Source organism: Conger conger, chromosome 2, assembly GCF_963514075.1.
Source record: "Conger conger chromosome 2, fConCon1.1, whole genome shotgun sequence".
Classification (NCBI taxonomy): Eukaryota; Metazoa; Chordata; class Actinopteri; order Anguilliformes; family Congridae; genus Conger; species Conger conger.
In genome coordinates this window covers 50510114-50528450 of record NC_083761.1, presented here as the reverse complement: position 1 = coordinate 50528450, position 18337 = coordinate 50510114, and the positions used below count along the sequence as shown (strand labels likewise).

The 18337-nt window shown below is 40.2% G+C and overlaps 2 protein-coding genes across 5 annotated transcripts; one reads left to right on the top strand and one right to left on the bottom strand.

Moving 5' to 3' along the window:
• The first annotated feature begins 492 nt into the window (after positions 1 to 492).
• On the top strand, positions 493 to 10915 carry LOC133122085 (bcl-2-like protein 12). Of its 4 annotated transcripts, XR_009708073.1 has the most exons (10): positions 493 to 897; positions 1326 to 1402; positions 5640 to 5829; positions 6169 to 6448; positions 7369 to 7579; positions 7721 to 7828; positions 8007 to 8080; positions 8202 to 8459; positions 9147 to 9357; positions 10364 to 10915. XR_009708073.1 is itself a non-coding variant. In XM_061231778.1 (9 exons), exons 1-9 carry the CDS (start codon positions 839 to 841, stop codon positions 10384 to 10386), a joined length of 1272 nt encoding a protein of 423 aa, XP_061087762.1. In that variant the 5' UTR covers positions 493 to 838; the 3' UTR covers positions 10387 to 10915. The 4 variants fall into 4 exon arrangements, 3 of the variants coding, with proteins under 3 accessions (XP_061087762.1, XP_061087761.1, XP_061087763.1); XM_061231778.1 differs by lacking the exon at positions 9147 to 9357 and having other exon boundaries at positions 8202 to 8451; XM_061231777.1 differs by lacking the exon at positions 9147 to 9357.
• On the bottom strand, positions 10631 to 18337 carry tspan4b (tetraspanin 4b). Its single transcript, XM_061231780.1, has 8 exons — positions 17917 to 18337; positions 16970 to 17039; positions 16322 to 16513; positions 15916 to 15990; positions 15426 to 15521; positions 15217 to 15342; positions 14885 to 14968; positions 10631 to 11102 (listed from the first exon to the last, which is right to left on the bottom strand). Exons 2-8 carry the CDS (start codon positions 17036 to 17038, stop codon positions 11034 to 11036), a joined length of 711 nt encoding a protein of 236 aa, XP_061087764.1. The 5' UTR covers position 17039; positions 17917 to 18337; the 3' UTR covers positions 10631 to 11033.

Here is an 18337-nt window from a genome sequence, read left to right as displayed (position 1 = left end):
CTAATCCTCCAGGCTCTTTCATATCTCTCCCACTGCCTCAGCTACTCTCTGTCTTGTCTCTCCCAATCCTTGTACCAGTGTTTGATTTTCAAGTGACGCTGGACAGGGTTTCGGGGGGGCAAGGCTCGGGGTTCAGCACTTAACCAGGCGAGGGCTGAAAGTTTTCAACATTAAGAGAAATCTTCATCAATATCGCCATCATCATCATAAAATTATGATGAGATGTTTTTGGGCTGCTGTTTCAGCAGGAATATATACACTTAGGCAAATTTACACTTGTGTACATGATGTTTTCTACCTTTCCATTTTTGTTCACCAATAAACATACATAATAAATAATCATTTCCATTGTGTGTCTTTATTGTTGATTGTTGAGGTATTTCACATATTGTATTCTAACACTGTTCTTAGGGATACTTCATTGCTGCTATGCTTAACTACTACAGCGTTAACTTCGAAATTGCACCGCCCCTTTTAGAACTCCTGACATGCGCACAGTGCACCGAATGACATTCCAATTGAGTACTTATCAGTTGGAATGAAAACTATGTAGCTACCTAGCTAGAAAGCTAACTAGAATGTATAAGGAGAAAAATGGAGTTGAGAGGGAAATGTCATTGAATTATTTCGAGATGAGGAAACAACACTTGTCTGGCTGGCTGCAAAGGGAACGTTTTTGCTGTGAAGGGCACTTGGATTTGTTTTCAGACCAAGCCTGTTACTGTAGATGACCAACAGCGTCCCCGCTTTTCATTTGTAATTAGTTGGTCGTTTTAAATGACTCAGAATATTTTATCATGTTTTAATTCGTAAAATTATTTGCGTTTTCTATGTGTTTATGAATACGTTTCACTTTTTCAATTGGAGGATCACTGCGAGGAACTCCGAGGAACTCAGGTAAGGTTCGCGATAGCGAAAGGAAAGGTCTAACTTTACTTTGTTTGTTAGGTAGGTAATGTTAGTTAGCTAGCTATTCGTCGCTGTTTTAAAACGTAGCTATGCGTAAACTCGGGTGTGGAAATATGTAATGTTAGCTGGAAAGCCGGATATTATTGATATGAATGTAAAGAACTTTCGCTAACTCTAGCTAACTTTCGCCAAATTTGCTTGCCAACCTATTTTTAGACTCCCTGTGTTTCGAACTGAACACGGGAAAGCGGCCGCTTCCACTAGAATTTAACGTTTATTTTTTCTCCTGAGGAATGTGGTTTATGATTATCGTTGCTTATTGGCTATCACATACACTAAAGCACTTTGATTGATATGAATTTGAAAAATAATTATGCTGAATACAACAAATGACTACACGACTTCCTTGTGTTCAGAAGGCGGACGATGTTCCGGACACCGATTCACCTATGTTCCGAAAAGCACCTGAAGCTCTGCCGTATAAGTGTTCCCGGTTCGTAGTCTCTTGAGAGCAACAGCTTCTCCACCACATTGTCACAGGGGACAATTAACTTCTCATTGTATTCTGAAATGGATCGCATACGTGACTCATACCAAGTTTTTATGAAAGCAGGAGGAATGAACACACACACACACACACACACACACACACACATACATACACACACACACACACACACACACACACACACACACACACACACACACAAACCAAAGCTGTTCTGGAAGTAACAGAGAGACTATGTTCGTGAGAGACTATGTTCCGAACACCAAGTTATGTTAACCTAGCTTTGAGTATCTAGTCTTGATTCTTGGCTTTTGATTGCCTTTGGCATTTTTTGAAATAATAATAATAATAATGATAATAATACATTTTTAAAAAGACAGACAGGTCAAACAATACAATAGGTTAACCAGAATAAACAGTTCAGAACATCCTTAAGAACGGAGCACTGGACTACTTTTCACAGAAGAGTTCACACCGACATACAGAGGCTGCATTGTAATATGCAAGCCAGTAGTTAGCTGCAAAAACAGAATGGGCATTTTACAGTTTGTTTACAGTAGCACCTAAAAGACCCTGCAGAGTTCTGGGAATAGGTCTTGTGGACAGATGAGATTGACTTGTAGCAGTGTGGAGGCTAAAAGAAACTGCCCAAGAACCAAAGCACCCCCCTCATCTGTGAACATGGTGGTGGGTATGTTATGGTTTGGGCATCTATGGCTGCCACAGCTGGCTCACTTGCCTTCATTGATAATGATACTGCTCATAGCAGCAGCAGCAGAATGAATTCTGAAGTGTACAGAAGCATCTTGTCAGCTCAAGTGAAATCAAATGCCTCCAAATTCATCAGATTGTCCTTCATCCCACAGCAAGGCAGTGATCCCAAACATACACCAGTGTTCTTTTCTCCTTAATGATATTCCAAACTGTTTGTTTCTGTAATCATATTATTTGGACTATGTCTCTGTTTTTTCTTTCTTATTGGCTTCATCATTGGCTTCATCATTATGGCTTCATTGACTGTCTCATGTTGGCAGATGCCAATAACAGACTCCAAGGGCAATCAAATGCTTGGAATCAAAACTAGATACTGAAAGCTTTCTTATACCTGCACTAAGGAAGTGATTGAATACACCTGATTAATCAGAAACAACTGAGAAGCCAACTGGCCCTTTACTTTTCCATCCCCTAAAATGGGGGGACTGTTTATAAAAAAGAGGTGCAATTCCTTCATGGATCTCCCGATATGGATGTAAACCCTGAAATTAAAGGTGACAATCTGCATTTCAACCTCATATTCATTGTTTCATTTGAAATCCAATATGCTGGAGTACAAAGCCAAAAAATAGAAATTGTACCACTGTCCAAAATACTTACAGGCTGCACTGTCAATTACTTTAGCCTGGTTGGTTTAAAAAAAAAAAAAAATTAAGACTAGCTTCATGAATGTTTGGAAGCCTGTCACTGAAGGTGGTTTTAAGAGGAATTGCCAAAGAAGTGTTCGTGGGGAAAATACATTCTGAAGGTAGAAGTGTCATCACTACAATCTGCAGCAAAACTTATTAAAACAGAAGTAGGAAAAGCACCATATCGTTGCATGATATGTAGTGTGTGACACGTAATATTTAACAGTATGATGACTCCCCTTGTATAAGGATTGTATTCTGGCTGTAGATTAGGAGGTTCAATGGATTATCAGCAGAGAGGAAGTGAGTCATTATGCCTGCTATATTGAAAGGCTGTGATCTCCAGATGTGCTGTACAGCATATTAACCTGGATTTTGTGTCTCATCTCTTTATATCGAAGCAATCTGGTGCAGTTCAGTGTAACTGCTATATGTTTGTAGGAATTTACACTCACTGAGCACTTTATTAGAAACCCTATACTAATACTGGGTAAGGCCTCCCTTTGCTCTCAAAACAGCCTCAATTCTTTGTGGCATGGATTCCATATGATGTTGAAAACATTCCTTTGAGATTCTGTTCCATGTTGACATGATTGCATCACACAATTTCCGCAGATTTTGTGATGGTCAGAAGTACAGACCTCTTCAATAGCCATGGCTTTCAAGGAATTGGGGCTGCAATGGCTAGCTGGTCTGTAATATCTAGCCATAGGGTATTTGTCATTACGAGTCCTAATGGCACGCACATGCTCAGACGCCCTGTCCCTCACATGATACCTAGCGTAAATAAGCCAGCTTTGGAGTTGCTGTAAGGCAGTGGCAACCAACCCTGTTTCTAGAGATCTGCCATCCTGTAGGTTTTCACTCCGACCTTGACAAAGCATACCTCATTCAAGAGATAGAGATCTGCATTGAGCTGCTAATTAGGAGTCAGGTCTGCCAAATTAGGGTTGAAATGAAAACTTACCTGTTGTTTTAGAGATCTACCTCGGATGGTAGATTTCCAGGACCAATGTTGGTGACCACTGTTGTAAGGTGTATTTCTTCACTTTGAAGGAGGTAGGCTTCAAGTCTTTATGCTAAGCTAACACATTATGCTAACATGGAAACTGAACCAGTGAATGCACAAAACACAAAATTAATGAACTAATTAATGTTGCTGTATTCCTTTAAGGGAGACCAGTCACTACGCACTTATCATCCTTGTCGGGGCCCTGTAAGAGAAGGCTGGGGGCTCTGTTAACACTTTGCACAGAGTAGGAACACTTTCAATAGTGCTGCAGTTTGGGTTTTTGAGGTTGCTGAAAGTTAGAATGCATTTCCCCGCTTTATCCTCAAAATCATCCTCTCTGTCACAAATGCAGTGTAGCCTTTGAAACTGTCCAAAGGGTATATTTCTAATTTAAGCTGGGGGGATGAAAACTGTCTGCTCTGAGGATGGTATTGCGGTCTGTACCCTTTCTATAAATATAATGTTCACATCAACCATCAGAATGGGGGAAAAATGTGATCTAAGTTACTCTGACCATGCAATGATTGTTGGTGTTGGGTGGTTTCTGTATCTCAGGACCTGCTGATCTCCTAGGTCAAGGTACCTAGAAGCTGGCTCTGAGTTAGTGTCATTATTACTGATCATGTGCCTCCCAGGAGGGTTATTGGAGTCCTTATGGACCATGGGAAGCATGTAAAAGTCCAGCAAGCTAGGATAGGCTGGGAGGAGAAAGTCATTTTGTTGCTTAGAGATCCACTTCTCTATCTTCTAAAATCTCTCAGCTCTCGTTTCTTATCTTACAATGGTTGAGAGGACAGTAACAGGTAGCCTTGCCTCCTGCTCATGCTTATCCCCCCTGAAGCAATCTGAAATTTAGGGCCCAACAGCTATGCAGGTCTTATCGTGGGATTGAACCACCAACCTTGCGGTCTCAGTCCAATGTTTTGGATTTTCCAGCTAAAAAATTGGTTTTTTAAATGTATTTATTTTGTTTTTCTTTTGGGAGGGACATGAGTGGGTTCCCCCTGTGTATTGTGTATCAGTGCTATTTATGTTAATGAGCCTTTGCGTCACTTGTCCACATATATACCTGGCTGTTTAGTGCATCCAAATCGAGAGTGCCTTGGTCACACCACCCTTATCTTATCATTTTCATCACTTTTGTTCCGAAGAGCAGCTTTTTCTATTGCACCTTTTTCCTAAGATGTGCTCCTCTCTCTGTTTTCTCAATTAGCTTAATTAGATTTGTAATATTGATATTGGCTCTTAAATAAGGGGTTGGTGCCTTGCGAGTGGAAATTGGGGGTTGTGTTGATTTTGGGGCACCATATCTTTGGCATTAAAGTAGGGACAAACTTGAAAACGTAATTGTGCCACTGCATATGACTTCCAAACTTCTATGACATTTTGTTTAACAGCAGCCACAAGGAAAATGAAGTCAAATGGATCATTTATTAAAAATTATATAATGCCAAAGCTGGGTCCAGACAGAAAATGACCAAAAAGCATATTCATCCAAAAAGTTGGTAAGGTGGAAAGTTTCCTATCAAAATGAAACTTGTATGAAAAATGTAAAATGTAGTTCAAAAGGTTTAATAGGACAGAACATTTACACAAAGTTTGAGCAAAATTGGAGCGGTCAACTCCCGCAAGGAATGACCCGATCAAGGTTTGGTTCTTTTCACATGTTTGTAGACATTGACAAGGCATTGGCTTCTAGTTTCGTAACTGTGCGAGATCAACATTGCAGTTCCTGTTCAGTGTTATTTACTGTTATGGGCAGATGCTGTCATCAGTTTCATACACTTTCATACCCTTTCTCTTTCAGCAATGGCGGTCCCTGCCCCATCCACCAGTCTGTCTCGTCCCTCATCCCCTGCCCCTTCTGTTTCTCTTGTGGAGATCATGGAAGACACTCGATTGGTGCTTGGAGCTTTCCTCCGCCAGTCTCTGGCTGTCCCACTTGCCCAACAGCCAGGCCGGGTAGGAGGAGCATACAAAGACCATCTCAAGTACAGGTACAGGACCACAACACCATCTTCAGTATGGAAGCATATTGTAGTCAAAATTAAAATGATAATTAAATGTGAAAAATGTCAATAATTCTTTATTTGAATTCAAATTCCCCACTCATTTTCACATATTGACCTTTCATTTAAAAAGGGATATTCATGCTATAAAGGTAGCAAATTGGTTATCCAAATGTAAAAAAGGACATAAGAAAGGTGTCAAAATGAAAATGAAAATGTAAACTGTCATTATATCAAGGCAGGGTGTACATCACTGAACGGAAGTTGCGGAAACCAATATGGAGTCGAGACTTCATTTCCCATCCTTCTGTTTCACTTTTCTGTCAGTGCATTTGCAGTGGGTTATCAGAGGAAGACAGACGATGGCTGGGACTCCCTGGATGAACGAATCAGTGCAGCCGAGGAAAAGAAGCATGGATTCAAAGCCCTGATCAAAAAACGGCTGCGACGGCGCTCCACTGTGTTTCGCCGCTCTCAGAAGGATACTTCTAAGAGGGAGACCCAAATGCCTGGTGGCTCTCTTGACCGGAACATTCAAAAAGGCCTGGCAAAGCTAGTGGTTTCTGGGGAAACTAACAGCATTGATCTTTCAGAAGAAAAGCACAAAGTGAGAAAATATTCATAACGTTTTTATTTTAAGACTTGCAAACATATATTTGAGAGAGTTTCAAAAAGTTCACAGACCGTTTCATTTTTAATTGAAACAAAATCTGAATGCACTTTTTTGTATTTTTTTGTATTCAGTTTTCAATATGAATATTTCCCCCCTTTTCCCCTGAGTTTGAATGATTGTTTCACAGAATTAAAGTCCATCATAGTTTATGAATGACGGCACAATAGAACACAAGCAGGGGGAGACCAGGGATAAGCTGACAGGGGCACGGATAGGGATCACAGCCCAGAAAATGTGATGGCAGGGAATCGGGGGCTGACTGTATATGGGGATCCTACACTTTGTGTGCACACGTGTGGATATGAGTGATCCACCTTACAGGCTGTGTCAGCTTGTATCCTGAATACATTTATTTAGACCTACATTATATCGCTGTTTCATATAGATAAAAGGTATATATGATGGGACCACAGAATTTTAGGGTTGGGGTTGAATGCACCATTTGACTGCTCTGCCATTATGAATACAGTATTGTCATAGGAGCGCTGGAGCAGATCATAGCCATCGGCCTTCATCACTGTAGCTTGCACAACATTAGAAATGAACATGTAAATCGCTCAGAGGGTTTCTATTAGTTATTATGGCCAAAATTAGTTTTGATCAGAATACCAAAACTAGCTTATTTCATCCCGCTTCTCTTACAAGTGTCATAATAAATTTATGAACAGCATACTGGACTGGACATTTTAGGTGCCATTATCTTGAGTTGGCATATCTGACCACGTAGACATCCTTTCGTGCAGGCGTCTCGGATCTCATGACAACATTTCTGAAAATATAAGGCTGTGGTTCTTTGAATGAAGCTATATGATTTTTTTTATTATGGATGTCATTTTAGTCTCGTGTCATTTTAGCTTCCATTGCCCTCTTCATCCTCTGATGAAGAGAGTGGGAAAAAGGAAAGAAAAAAGAAGAAGAAAAAGAAGTCCCCCTTTTCCACCCTGCTCAGAAAATTAAAACCCTCCAAAGAAGACGACCCGGAGAATGCGGAGACGCAACCCAAGAGACCGGATTCCCTGAAATTCAGTCCAGAGGCAACGTCTGAGACAACACCCGTCTCACCCTGTAAGTAAAAAGGAAAGCCGTTTGGAGGAAAGGTGATCAAATTGGTCTCTTCACTTTCTGTCCTCTACCCCCTTCAAGATAGTAAAGATATAATTGTGCATTCAGTCGGTCTCATTTCCACCTTCTCTCTCTCTCTCTCAGCTCACCCTCCTCAGTTCTATGATGACTTGGCAGAGACCTTGGATAAGATTGCTCAGAAGCACACAGCAAAGATCTCACCAGTCTGCCCACCTCCCTGCACTAGTGAAAGTGAGAGCCCCTCTGGTTGTGGATATGAAATGATCGCTCTGTTCATGTGCCATCATCTGCATTCTATAATGTTATTCACTTGTACAAGGAGCACACTATCTACATAAGTATTGGAAATGGATTCATTTCCACTGCTGTTGTATTGCGCTTGTTTAACGTTGTGACTCTCTTCCCCCAGCCAATGATAAGGATGCTGTGGTCAGACGACTGGTCCATGTTTTGTCAATGCAGGGAGATGCCATCAATGACAAGGTATAAAATGGAACTCCCTGTTGAGTGCCTTCAGGGCCCTGCTGGGGTCAGCACCTCCACTCTCTGCTATAAAATTTATTTATTTATTTTTATTTAATTTTTTTTCCCTCCCCCTCCACAGATCCAGTCTGATCCATTTTTGAGGTCGTCTTTGACCCGTCTCTCCTACCCTTCCTTTGCCAAGTTGCTCGATACATTTGCCAGTCAGGCAGAAGCTCCTGTTCCTGTCCCGGCCAGTCCCACTTTGACCCGGGTCGCCGTGACAATGGAGGTGTCGCGGCGCATTGTCACGGCCACAGGGACGCATGGGAGGATGCAGGGGTTTGCAGAGAAGTACATGACAAACTTTGCCCCCTGGCTGCAGAGTCAGGGTGGGTGGGTGAGTGCTTGTCTTTTCCCATGTGTTATCACTTTTTGAACTGCTTTTGGTTGTTATGTAAACCATGCCGTCTGGTCTTGAAAAATTACATTACATTACATTATTGGCATTTGGCAGACGCTCTTATCCAGAGCGACGTACAGTTGATTACACTAAGCAGGAGACAATCCTCCCCTGGAGCAATGCAGGGTTAAGGGCTTTGCTCAAGGGCCCAACAGCTGTGTGGATTAGAACCACCGACCTTGTGTATCCCAGTCATTTACCTTAACCACTACACTACAGGCCGCCCCTAAAATGTGCACGTATTAACTGTAGCATAAAAAGTATACAGGCCAAACAGAGGAAAAAGCACAAAACGGAGCAATTATGTATTTGTTTTATTTTTAGTTTTCTGTGCAATTGCACCTCATGTTTGATTGCTAGAAAACAGAAACTAGGTCACTGGTGACAGTATGGGGCACCTAAAATAACACTATATAGCATTATACCAGAAGCTGGCGCTCAATGCTATGCAGTTGTCAAGCTATCTCAGTTTTTTGTCCCACATCACCTGATGACTCCCCATTTCAATCAACATCAGTCATTCTTATTATCTTTTCTCCCTTCTTAAATGCCTTTGGAGTGTTTATCAGGTTCATGCAATGATAGCTCACACTGACTGACCACGGTTGTATATTTTCACATGAGGCCTCCTGCAGAGGGAAATAAACCACTGTTTATAACGGCAGCCGGAGCACCGATGAACTGCAATTTGGTTCAGCACTCATCTCAGTGCTTTTCTGGTTAAATGTGGATTCTCATCCAAGCCTTACTTGGGACATTCGAGAGCGGAGCAGCTGCCACTGCAGCCCAAAGTGGACTAACCATCCCTACTTGACATTGTAATATGTGTGCCAAGGTAAAATAATAACTAAGGTTAGCCAAAATGCTATTTGAAAGGCAAATTTCAAAAGATACAAAATGCAATCGCAAATGCTTCTTTTAACACTGTAGTAGGTAAAGGAAAGTTAGAGGAGGTTAAGTGCATTAAGAATAACAAAGGAGAACTGCTGCATAAGATATTGCTGAGGCCTTAAATGGCTACTTTGTTGAGAGTTTTACCAGGGAGGAGGTTACTAATAGGCCGGAAGGTTTACTCAATGACCAGAATGTCTTATCCAATATTGAGATAGGGATAAAGAAATACTGGATAAATTACGTAAACTAAAGACAAATAAGGCAGCAGACCCCGATGGCATATTTCCAAGGAGTTAAGAGAGTCTCCTGCACAGGGTGGTTCTTTAAATCTGTGTCGTGCATTAAAATAATGACATAAAAATAACACTACTGCGGTAGTAAGTAACGATACTGTATTGCACAATACTATGCTGTATCAATATTTTATTAAATATTTAACGAATTATTATATTTAAACGAATTGCATTAATTTTAATGTTTTACTTATGCTGTAGATTGTCACAAATATGAAATTGAAATTGAAATACAAGAAATACTAAAATTGTATTTTACCTTTATGCTTCTTTTGGACTTTTGATGGACATCACATGGTCTTTATCTGATCATATTGCAGAGCATGTGAGCTTGTGAATAATGATTGAAATTGTGTTTAAGCACTTGAATATTTCAATGTGTTAGGTTTTGTGCCTAATACATGGAAGAGTCCATTTTCTGGATTTCCCAGCTACCATTTCTTTCACCATTCTCAATATGAACATAAACTCAGATAAAATTAGGAGTAAAATTATTGTTTCTCCTGCTACCTCTCCATGTGGAGTAATTGATGTGTGTGAATGAAAATGTTTGGTTGATATTACTAAGTACAACCACTAGTGAGCAGACTGGAGTTATCTCCCTGTTTGAAATAACAGCAAAGTGGCTTGAAAAATTTATCTCTCTCTCTACAGGAGAACATTGTCAAGTTAGATGATGTATTGGAGTATGACTGACAGCTTGAAACCTCCAGGCGATATGGAGTACATCACTTCCTCCTGCCTAGGAATTATTTTCTCTGAGCTCTGAATTATTGTAACCTCACATGAAGTACAAATGGGAACTGAAAATCATGTGGTTTCCTCTCCAGTGCAGTTGTTTTGTGCAGAGGAGAATGGGTACAATGTGCAGACTGCATCAATGTGCAGTAATGAAGCAAATGCCAGTGAAACCAACAAGAATTGATATGTGAAACATGTTATTTTTAAACTGTCATTTTAAAATATTTTTTTTTTTACAAAAACAAACCTTGTTCCTTTTCCTTTTTTGTCAGTACATGATTTATGAAGATGTTACATGACGATTACATATTTACAGTGATTCCACAGTTTGTAATGTATGGCAAATGAGTTTACATTATAGTAATAACAGTAACTTGCATTGCTAGCAGTAACTAATATTACTGTGTATAAGATTATATGCCAGTAACTAGTACATAATAAACATTTATAATGTGTTGCCTAAAACTGTCTCTAAAAACATGACATCTGTTTAAGGCCTTGTGCCATACATATTCCTTATACTCCAAATTACATTCTTCTACTGTGTTCTGTAATACCCAGTTTCCCCATTTCTCATCCTGTCTCAGTCCAGGTATTTTTCAGCACGTAGTATTTGGCAGTACATGTACAAGGAGAAAGCCAGGGCAAAAATCTGAAATGGAAAGATTTGGGGTTATAATATTACACAGCGGTTCACTGGTTTGAACTGAGCACTACCAAACAAAAATGAAGTTCAGAGAAGGTTGTGAACAATATATTTTTGTTCTTTTCAAATCTAGTAGACCCTCATTTGAAAAATCACACTGGTAGTGTACTCTGAAAGGGAATGATGTACTGGTGTCATGCATCAAATTCTATACAATATACTGTATTTGCAACTACTTGGACTATGGTACAATTTCTGTTCTTTTGGCTCTACTAGAGCACATTAGATTTTAAATTAAATAATGAATATGAGGTGCAGACTGTCACCTTTAATTAAATCCATATTGGGTGATCAGTGTAGGAATTCTATCCCTTTTTATAATAATAATAATAATAATAATAATAATAATAATAATAATAGTTATTTGTACTCTAGCTGACGCTTGTATCCAAAGCGACTTCGTTCTCGCCACAATGAAGAAAAATCCCCAAACACCTGTCCGACAGATCAGAAACTCTTCAGGAGGCAGGCGTTGTGTCGGTGGCTACTGTCCGCAGACGACTTCACAAACAGATCTACAGTGGCTACACTGCAAGATGCAAACCACTAGTTAGCTGCAAAACAGGATTGCCAGGTTACAGTCTGCTAAAAAGTACCGAAAAGTACCCGCAGAGTTCTGGAGAAAGGTATTGTGGACAGAAAAGACCAAGATTGGCTGCTGCAGGTGATGGCTCACTTGCCTTCATTGAAAATGTAACTGCTGATCGCCGCAGCAGAATTAATTCTGAAGTGAACAGAAGTATCTTCAGTCAATCAAGTTCAATCAAATGCCTCCAAACACATTGGATGCTGCTTCATCCCACAACAAGGCCATGATCCTAAACATACACCAGTGCTCGCTTTTTAATGATGTTCCAAATAGTTAATAGTAGCCTGTCTGAACAGTCCATGACTTTCTATTTTAATTTGAATAAAAAAAATATATATATATTCTCAGCCTCATGATGGCTCCCTTGACTGTCATTGGCACTCTGGTCCTCATGTTGACAAACACAATAACACAAAGTAGGGACGTGATAAATCATCAGTTTTTGTAAACATTTACCATCCCATTTTCTAAATTGTTAACTGTGTAATCGATACTGCTTGTGAACTAGCGGTCGCATCTTATTTATCTTATTTGGAAGAAACTGGAGTAGCCTACTGACAAAAATCCTAAATAGATCCATTTACAGTGGGGTTCAAAAACTTGGGCACCCCTGGTTTAACATGGTTAAACACGAGCACTTTCTGCAAATTTTAAAGCAAGATTATTTTTTATTTTAATTCTTTACTGTTTATAAATTATATAAAAAAGTTTGGGAACCTTTTTGGATTAATCTTTGTTACTTTAAAAAAATATGATTACTAAGGGCCAGACCCAGGTGATTTACTCAGTAGGGCTTCAATGAGCCAGGTGAATATAATTCCAGGACTGAACTTCTTATTCTGAAGTAAGTATCCAAATGCAGTGGCTGTTTTGTCTGGTGTTAATAACCATGGGTTTCTCTAAACAGTTGTCCAAGGATGTCAAGATCTATCCATTATCTGAACCTGCTCATCCTGAACAGGGTCGCAGGGGGGCTGGAGCCTATCCCAGCATACATTGGCCTAAAGGCAAGAATACACCCTGGACAGGTCGCCAGTCCATCGCAGGGCACACACACCATTCCCTCACACACTCATACCCACGGGCAATTTAGACTCTCAAATCAGCCTAACCTGCATAGCTTTGGACTGTGGGAGGAAACCGGAGTACCCAGAGGAAACCCACGCAGACACGGGGAGAACATGCTCTCCACACAGAGAGGCCCTGGCTGACCTGGCTTCGAAGCCAGGACCTCCTTGCTGAGAGGCAGCAGTGCTACCCACTGCACCATCCGTGCCTCCTGGATGTCAAGATGAAGATGGTTAATTTCCACCAAGAAGGAGAAGGCTACAAATAGCACTCTCACGTTTCAAACTACCTATTTATTTCCACCGTCAGAAACATTATTAGAAAATGGAAGATGAACAGTTGAAGTCAAGGCAAGGTCTGGAAGTCCAAGAAATATTTCAGATAGAATGGCCTGAGACCGGGTGAGAAATGCTCAGAAGAATCTACACACTGCAAGAGAGCTGTAAAAAAGAATAGCAGACACAGGTGTAGCTGCTCATAGGACAACAATACAACAAATACAACAGTAAACAACAAAGACCTACATGGCAGAGCTGCTAGAAAGCAGCCTTTCCTCCAACCTCAACACAAAATTAAGTGTCTGAAGCATGAAAAAACAAACATTGAGCCTTTTGGAAAAATGCGCTTTGGGCTGACAAAATCAAAAATGAACTTTTTGGCCACCAATAAAGTATGTTTGAAGAAAAAAGGGTGAAGTCTTTGTAGAAAAGAACATCTTGCCAACTGTTAAGCATGGAGGTGGATCTATTATGCTTTGGAGTTGTGTGGCAGCTGGGGGCACAGGAAATATTGTGCGAGTGGAAGGAAGAAATATTAAGAAATTCTAGAGACTAATGTTCAAAGGTCAGTCCAGACATTGAAGTTGAAGCGAGGCTGGGTATTCCAGCAAGGCAATGATCCAAAACATACCTCAAAAAATCAACCATGAAGTACCACCAAGAGAGACGTGTGAAGGTTTTGGAATTGTTGGAATGGTTTGCAATGGTTTTGGTATTATTCAAAATCTGTGGATAGATCTCAAACATGCCATACATGGAAGGAGTATAATTTAAGAGTATTTTAAGAAGTGTTCTGCTAGGAAGAATGGGGGAAAATTCTAAAAGTGAGGATTGAAAGGCTCTTAGCTGGCAAAGGGAACGTTTGCAAGCTGTTATAGTTGCCCGAGGAGGAGGCCCACATACAGGCAAAGACAGTATGCAGCTTTTAGTGCCAAAAAGCTTTTGGAAAATTGTTTTTCAGGCAGTGCAAAGCTAATTCAGGATGTGGAAAGGGGAAGTAGTATCAGAAGGTCCTCTACATCAGCTCAGCCCCAGGTTTGAAGCAGAGCAATCCAAGCACCACACCTACTGGTTCAGTAGGCACACACCTGTACTACGTTGTGAACTAGTCCAGGCTTTTAAAATGTGTGCTCTTTCTGCAGTAGGTGTCTGAGACCTGGGAGCCATGGTATGAGAGGCAGTGCAACATGCACTAAACACTAGAAAAGCTATAGAGCCGAAAAGCTACAGTTAGTTTTTTTAGTTTTTTATTATTATTTTAGTTTGTTATTTCGATCCAGTGAGGGTGAAGACCTTTTGTTTATTTTTAGAGATTGCCCTTGCTCCCTCTCACATAAAATGCCGGTGCAATCCAAAAGTATGCTCGTCTCCACAGTGCGTGGCCAAGGGAGATCCCTCAGAGAGAGACAGTTTTCTGTTGTGGTTCTTAATTTATTTATCCTCAAGTTCAGTTCATCACTCAGTGTGAAAGAGTAAGACGTTGCTGGCCGGCTGAAAAGTGGCCAGCTCCGAGCGGCTAGCTGAAATACTCGGTTTTAATGTCTTTTGCCTTTTATATTTGAGTTTACTATGTTATTATTTTTGCCCAGAACATGTGAGGGTGTGCCCAATATGGATCTAAATCCTCAAATCCAAGGTGTCTGCACTTAGTCTTATATTCATCATTTAATTCTAAATCTAATGTGCTGGAGTACAGAGTCAAAATAACTGAGAGTGTACCAATGTCCAAATAGCTAAGGACTGCACTGTAAATATATGTAAAAGTATGACGAAAATGACCAGGATTGCATTACCTGGACTATTCCAATGCAGACTCCAAAAATAAGGACTGAAGTGATGTTGTCCAGTAGCCACCGTCTTGCTTTTTGATAACAGGGCTGAGAGAAAGAATCAGCAATCAGGGTAAACTGGAATCTGGATTCTGGCAACAAACTTTCATGTTTACATGTAACTGTTAATGTTTGCCTCCTGATGTACTGTGAAAGTTGTGACCATATTAACCAATGGAAACCTCATTTCAATCACATATCAGTATCACACCAAGGACCTTCATTTGAAGCAAAAGGCTCAAGTGTTTGAGTGAGTCGGGAGTTCTGTCATGCAGAAGATTTTTCCAGTGACTGACCTCATTCCATCCATTTTTGCAGGGGTCCTCTCCATTGCAGCAGGATAATGGGAGTGCTTTACTGTCACTAACTTCTCGCAATATGGAGTGCCAGTCTGTCTGATTGGTCACTCCACAGCACTTAAACTGAGGGGAGAAATATAGACACTGTGGCCTTTTGTGGAATCTGTCATTTTCTTTCTGCTTGTGTCCTTTTCCTCCCCACTCACCATTTTCTGCACACTGTCCCATGATTTCTGCAGCCCGGAATTGGTCTCGTAATCTTCCATTCCTTTCTTTAACTCATTTTGTGCCTTTGTATCAAGCTGAGGGCAAAAAAACAAAACAAGGGTAACACCCTGTGAACGTGACTGGTAAAAAAAGGTGAGTGGTGAATGCGGCCATATTTACAATACGTGCTATTGCTTAAGAGTTATTGGTCACTCAGAAACTAGAAGACTTGCAAATTACAACAGACCCATCTGTCCATCTTCACACAAACTTTGCATACATTTAAATAACAATACATTGATTAAGAAACAACGAAAGTGTAATTGCAGCTATAGACAATTAGCAAATGCAGAAAAATGGTAAAGAGTATAAGAGTAATTATTTGGATCAAAGATTTGTTGTTGCTGTTGGCAGATACAAATGGCAGATAATTAATTTTTGGGATTTATTTGGTTGGGGGGGGCTGACTCCAGAGAATGACAATCTCACCTGTTCATGGAAAATGTGCAGTACGAGTGTCAGAGTCACTTCTGTTATAACCAGGACAAGGAGGATTACAAAGAACTGAGGGGAGACAGAGAACATGGTTAACATGCTGACTGGTGGTTAACATCCTCTCAGTGCACTGGGAGGGAAGAGGACAGTTCAGAAACTGGTATCGTAAGTTTGTCTGGTATTTTGTGTCTTGTTACTTATATGTGCGTGTACAATTCTGTTCCTTTGCCAACAGGCTGAAAGCAGCAGTGCCTGCTAATTCATGTACATGAGGAGACATTTATACTAGTCTGGCATTTATAAACTGGCACTAAAGTGTTGAATGCTTTGAAGAGGTTTTGTGTTAAACAGAAACTAAACCCAGCGCACATCTTTGTGACATCAGCAAGTCCCACCTTACCGTCATCAGTAGACAACGTTGCTCCTTGAGGGCGCCCAGGCAGCCCAAGAACCCAGTGATCATGGTGACTCCCCCAGCCACTAGGAGCAGGTTTGCAGCAGAGAGGGAGGGGAAGGAGAGCGGGAGGGAAGAGAACTCTGACTGTGTGAAGGACAGCCACACCCCCACCCCAAACAAGCCGCATCCTCCTAGCTGCATGAAGGCAAAGGAAATCTTCAAATCTTCACATTTATATTACTCAGTTCTCTCTGTGAGCACAGCAGTTTCCATTAAAGATATAAAACATGCTACTTTGATGATACTTTAGCATTGTAACTTTTTCAGGTTGCTTTTTACATGCAAAAACATTTTGAGAAGACTTATTAGTCTGTAGTTAACCCTGCTGAAAAAAAAACAGGTCAAGCTAGGTTTTGAAAAAGCTGGTAGCTGGTTGACCAGTTCATCCCAGCTCCATACTCAACATGGTTTGACCAGCTGAAGTTATGTTTTGAAACAGCTGGTAGCTGGATTTTACACCAGGGAATATTTCAATATGTTTGAAATATTGGGATGACATCTTGAGATGATTTCATACAGTTGCATTGAAATGGAGACAGTTTGTACTTATTAAAAGGGACTGTTGATCAACATATTTCTCCATGTACTAACCCAGAATATGAGGTTGAAGACAAACATAAGGTATTTCACACAGCACAGACACCTTCGTGACACCGACATTCTGTATAGAGACAAGACGCACAGTTAACACAGCAATGCTGAATCAATTTAAAGGAGTACTTTCTTATGAATGTGCAGTATTGGTTAAAGGAGAATGTGATTGATACACAGATATGCAGGGGTAAAATACAGTAGCGTACTCTTCTTAATGCCCACCATTAGAATGATGTGCATATATTGTGTTTTCTCTTACTCTTGTCTATCTCTCTACACATGTCTGTCTGACTATAGGCCTAACAAGCATATAGTGGATATATTATGTAAGCAATGGGAATATTTTAAGTATATTCTAATCATGCATAGTTTTGAATGGTTATAGCACTTGTAAAGTGCCTGAACTTTGTACGTTCATTGTTTTGCACAAAGGAAGTCAGCCTTCCAAACAGGAAGTAACCACCCTATTTGAGGCACATTACAGGCTGTAAATTAATTTCCGAGATGAATAAGCAAAGCTATAATAAATGGAATTAAATATTTTCTTTAATGCTATTCTAATTCGAATAGCACTATCTTAATTTGCATCCATGTTGCCTCACTGGAAGGGTTAACAAGGATTATATGTGTACTTGTATGTATTTATTCAATCCTTATTTGAATATATATTTGAAGGATTTAATAATGTGAACCAATCAAGAGCAGTATGTAGATATCTCAGCTCTTGCTGAAAATTGACTCCAGTTGTTTACAACTTGGAAACTTGGAATGCTCAGGGCATTCAGTCAGGAGTGATAGAATTACACTTGAGGATATATGGTACAGTAAATGCGCTACAACATGTATTCAGTTAAAGCACAGTTAACCCTCTCTTTCTTTACCATTTTTTCCTCTGTGAGTCCTCGTAACTGGTGCTGTAAAATATGCATCTTATCTGTGCATACCTGTCTCAGTGTTGATAGCTATGATCAACACTCGATGGCTCCAACGATGAAGTTGATAGTTTGTTGTCAGTCCAGGAGATTACTACTTGTTTGCACTCCCCCTGGAAGTATGAATTCTAAATCCACAAAAATACTATGACTCTCCTCACAGTATTATTGTACTTTTGGTATTGTTTTGGTAGTTTGACTTGATCTTCCAGCACACTTGAAACCTCCTTTTCTTTCCTTTCCTTTGTTTAGCTTCCCTCTTTTAATGCACTCCGTTTGCCCCAGCAGATTTCTTTGAAGAATGTTAGAAATACTATATTGTTGTCTTTCCCTGTTTCTACTTTTTTCCTCCACTCTCTACCTCCTCTTCATTTTGTTTCCAGTTAATTCCTGTCTGTCCGTTTCTCCCGTTTTCAATAACTTCCAGATGTGT

Coding starts and splice junctions, on each gene's coding strand:
- tspan4b (XM_061231780.1), bottom strand. CDS start 17,038: ATGTCGGTGTCACGAAGGTGTCTGTGCTGTGTGAAATACCTTATGTTT. Junction 15,522..15,915: donor TGCACATTTTCCATGAACAG/GTGAGATTGTCA, acceptor TTTTGCCCTCAG/CTTGATACAAAGGCACAAAA. Junction 14,969..15,216: donor GCAAAAATGGATGGAATGAG/GTCAGTCACTGG, acceptor TCTTTCTCTCAG/CCCTGTTATCAAAAAGCAAG.
- LOC133122085 (XM_061231777.1), top strand. CDS start 839: ATGAATACGTTTCACTTTTTCAATTGGAGGATCACTGCGAGGAACTCC. Junction 1,403..5,639: donor CTGCCGTATAAGTGTTCCCG/GTTCGTAGTCTC, acceptor TTTCTCTTTCAG/CAATGGCGGTCCCTGCCCCA. Junction 6,449..7,368: donor TTTCAGAAGAAAAGCACAAA/GTGAGAAAATAT, acceptor GTGTCATTTTAG/CTTCCATTGCCCTCTTCATC.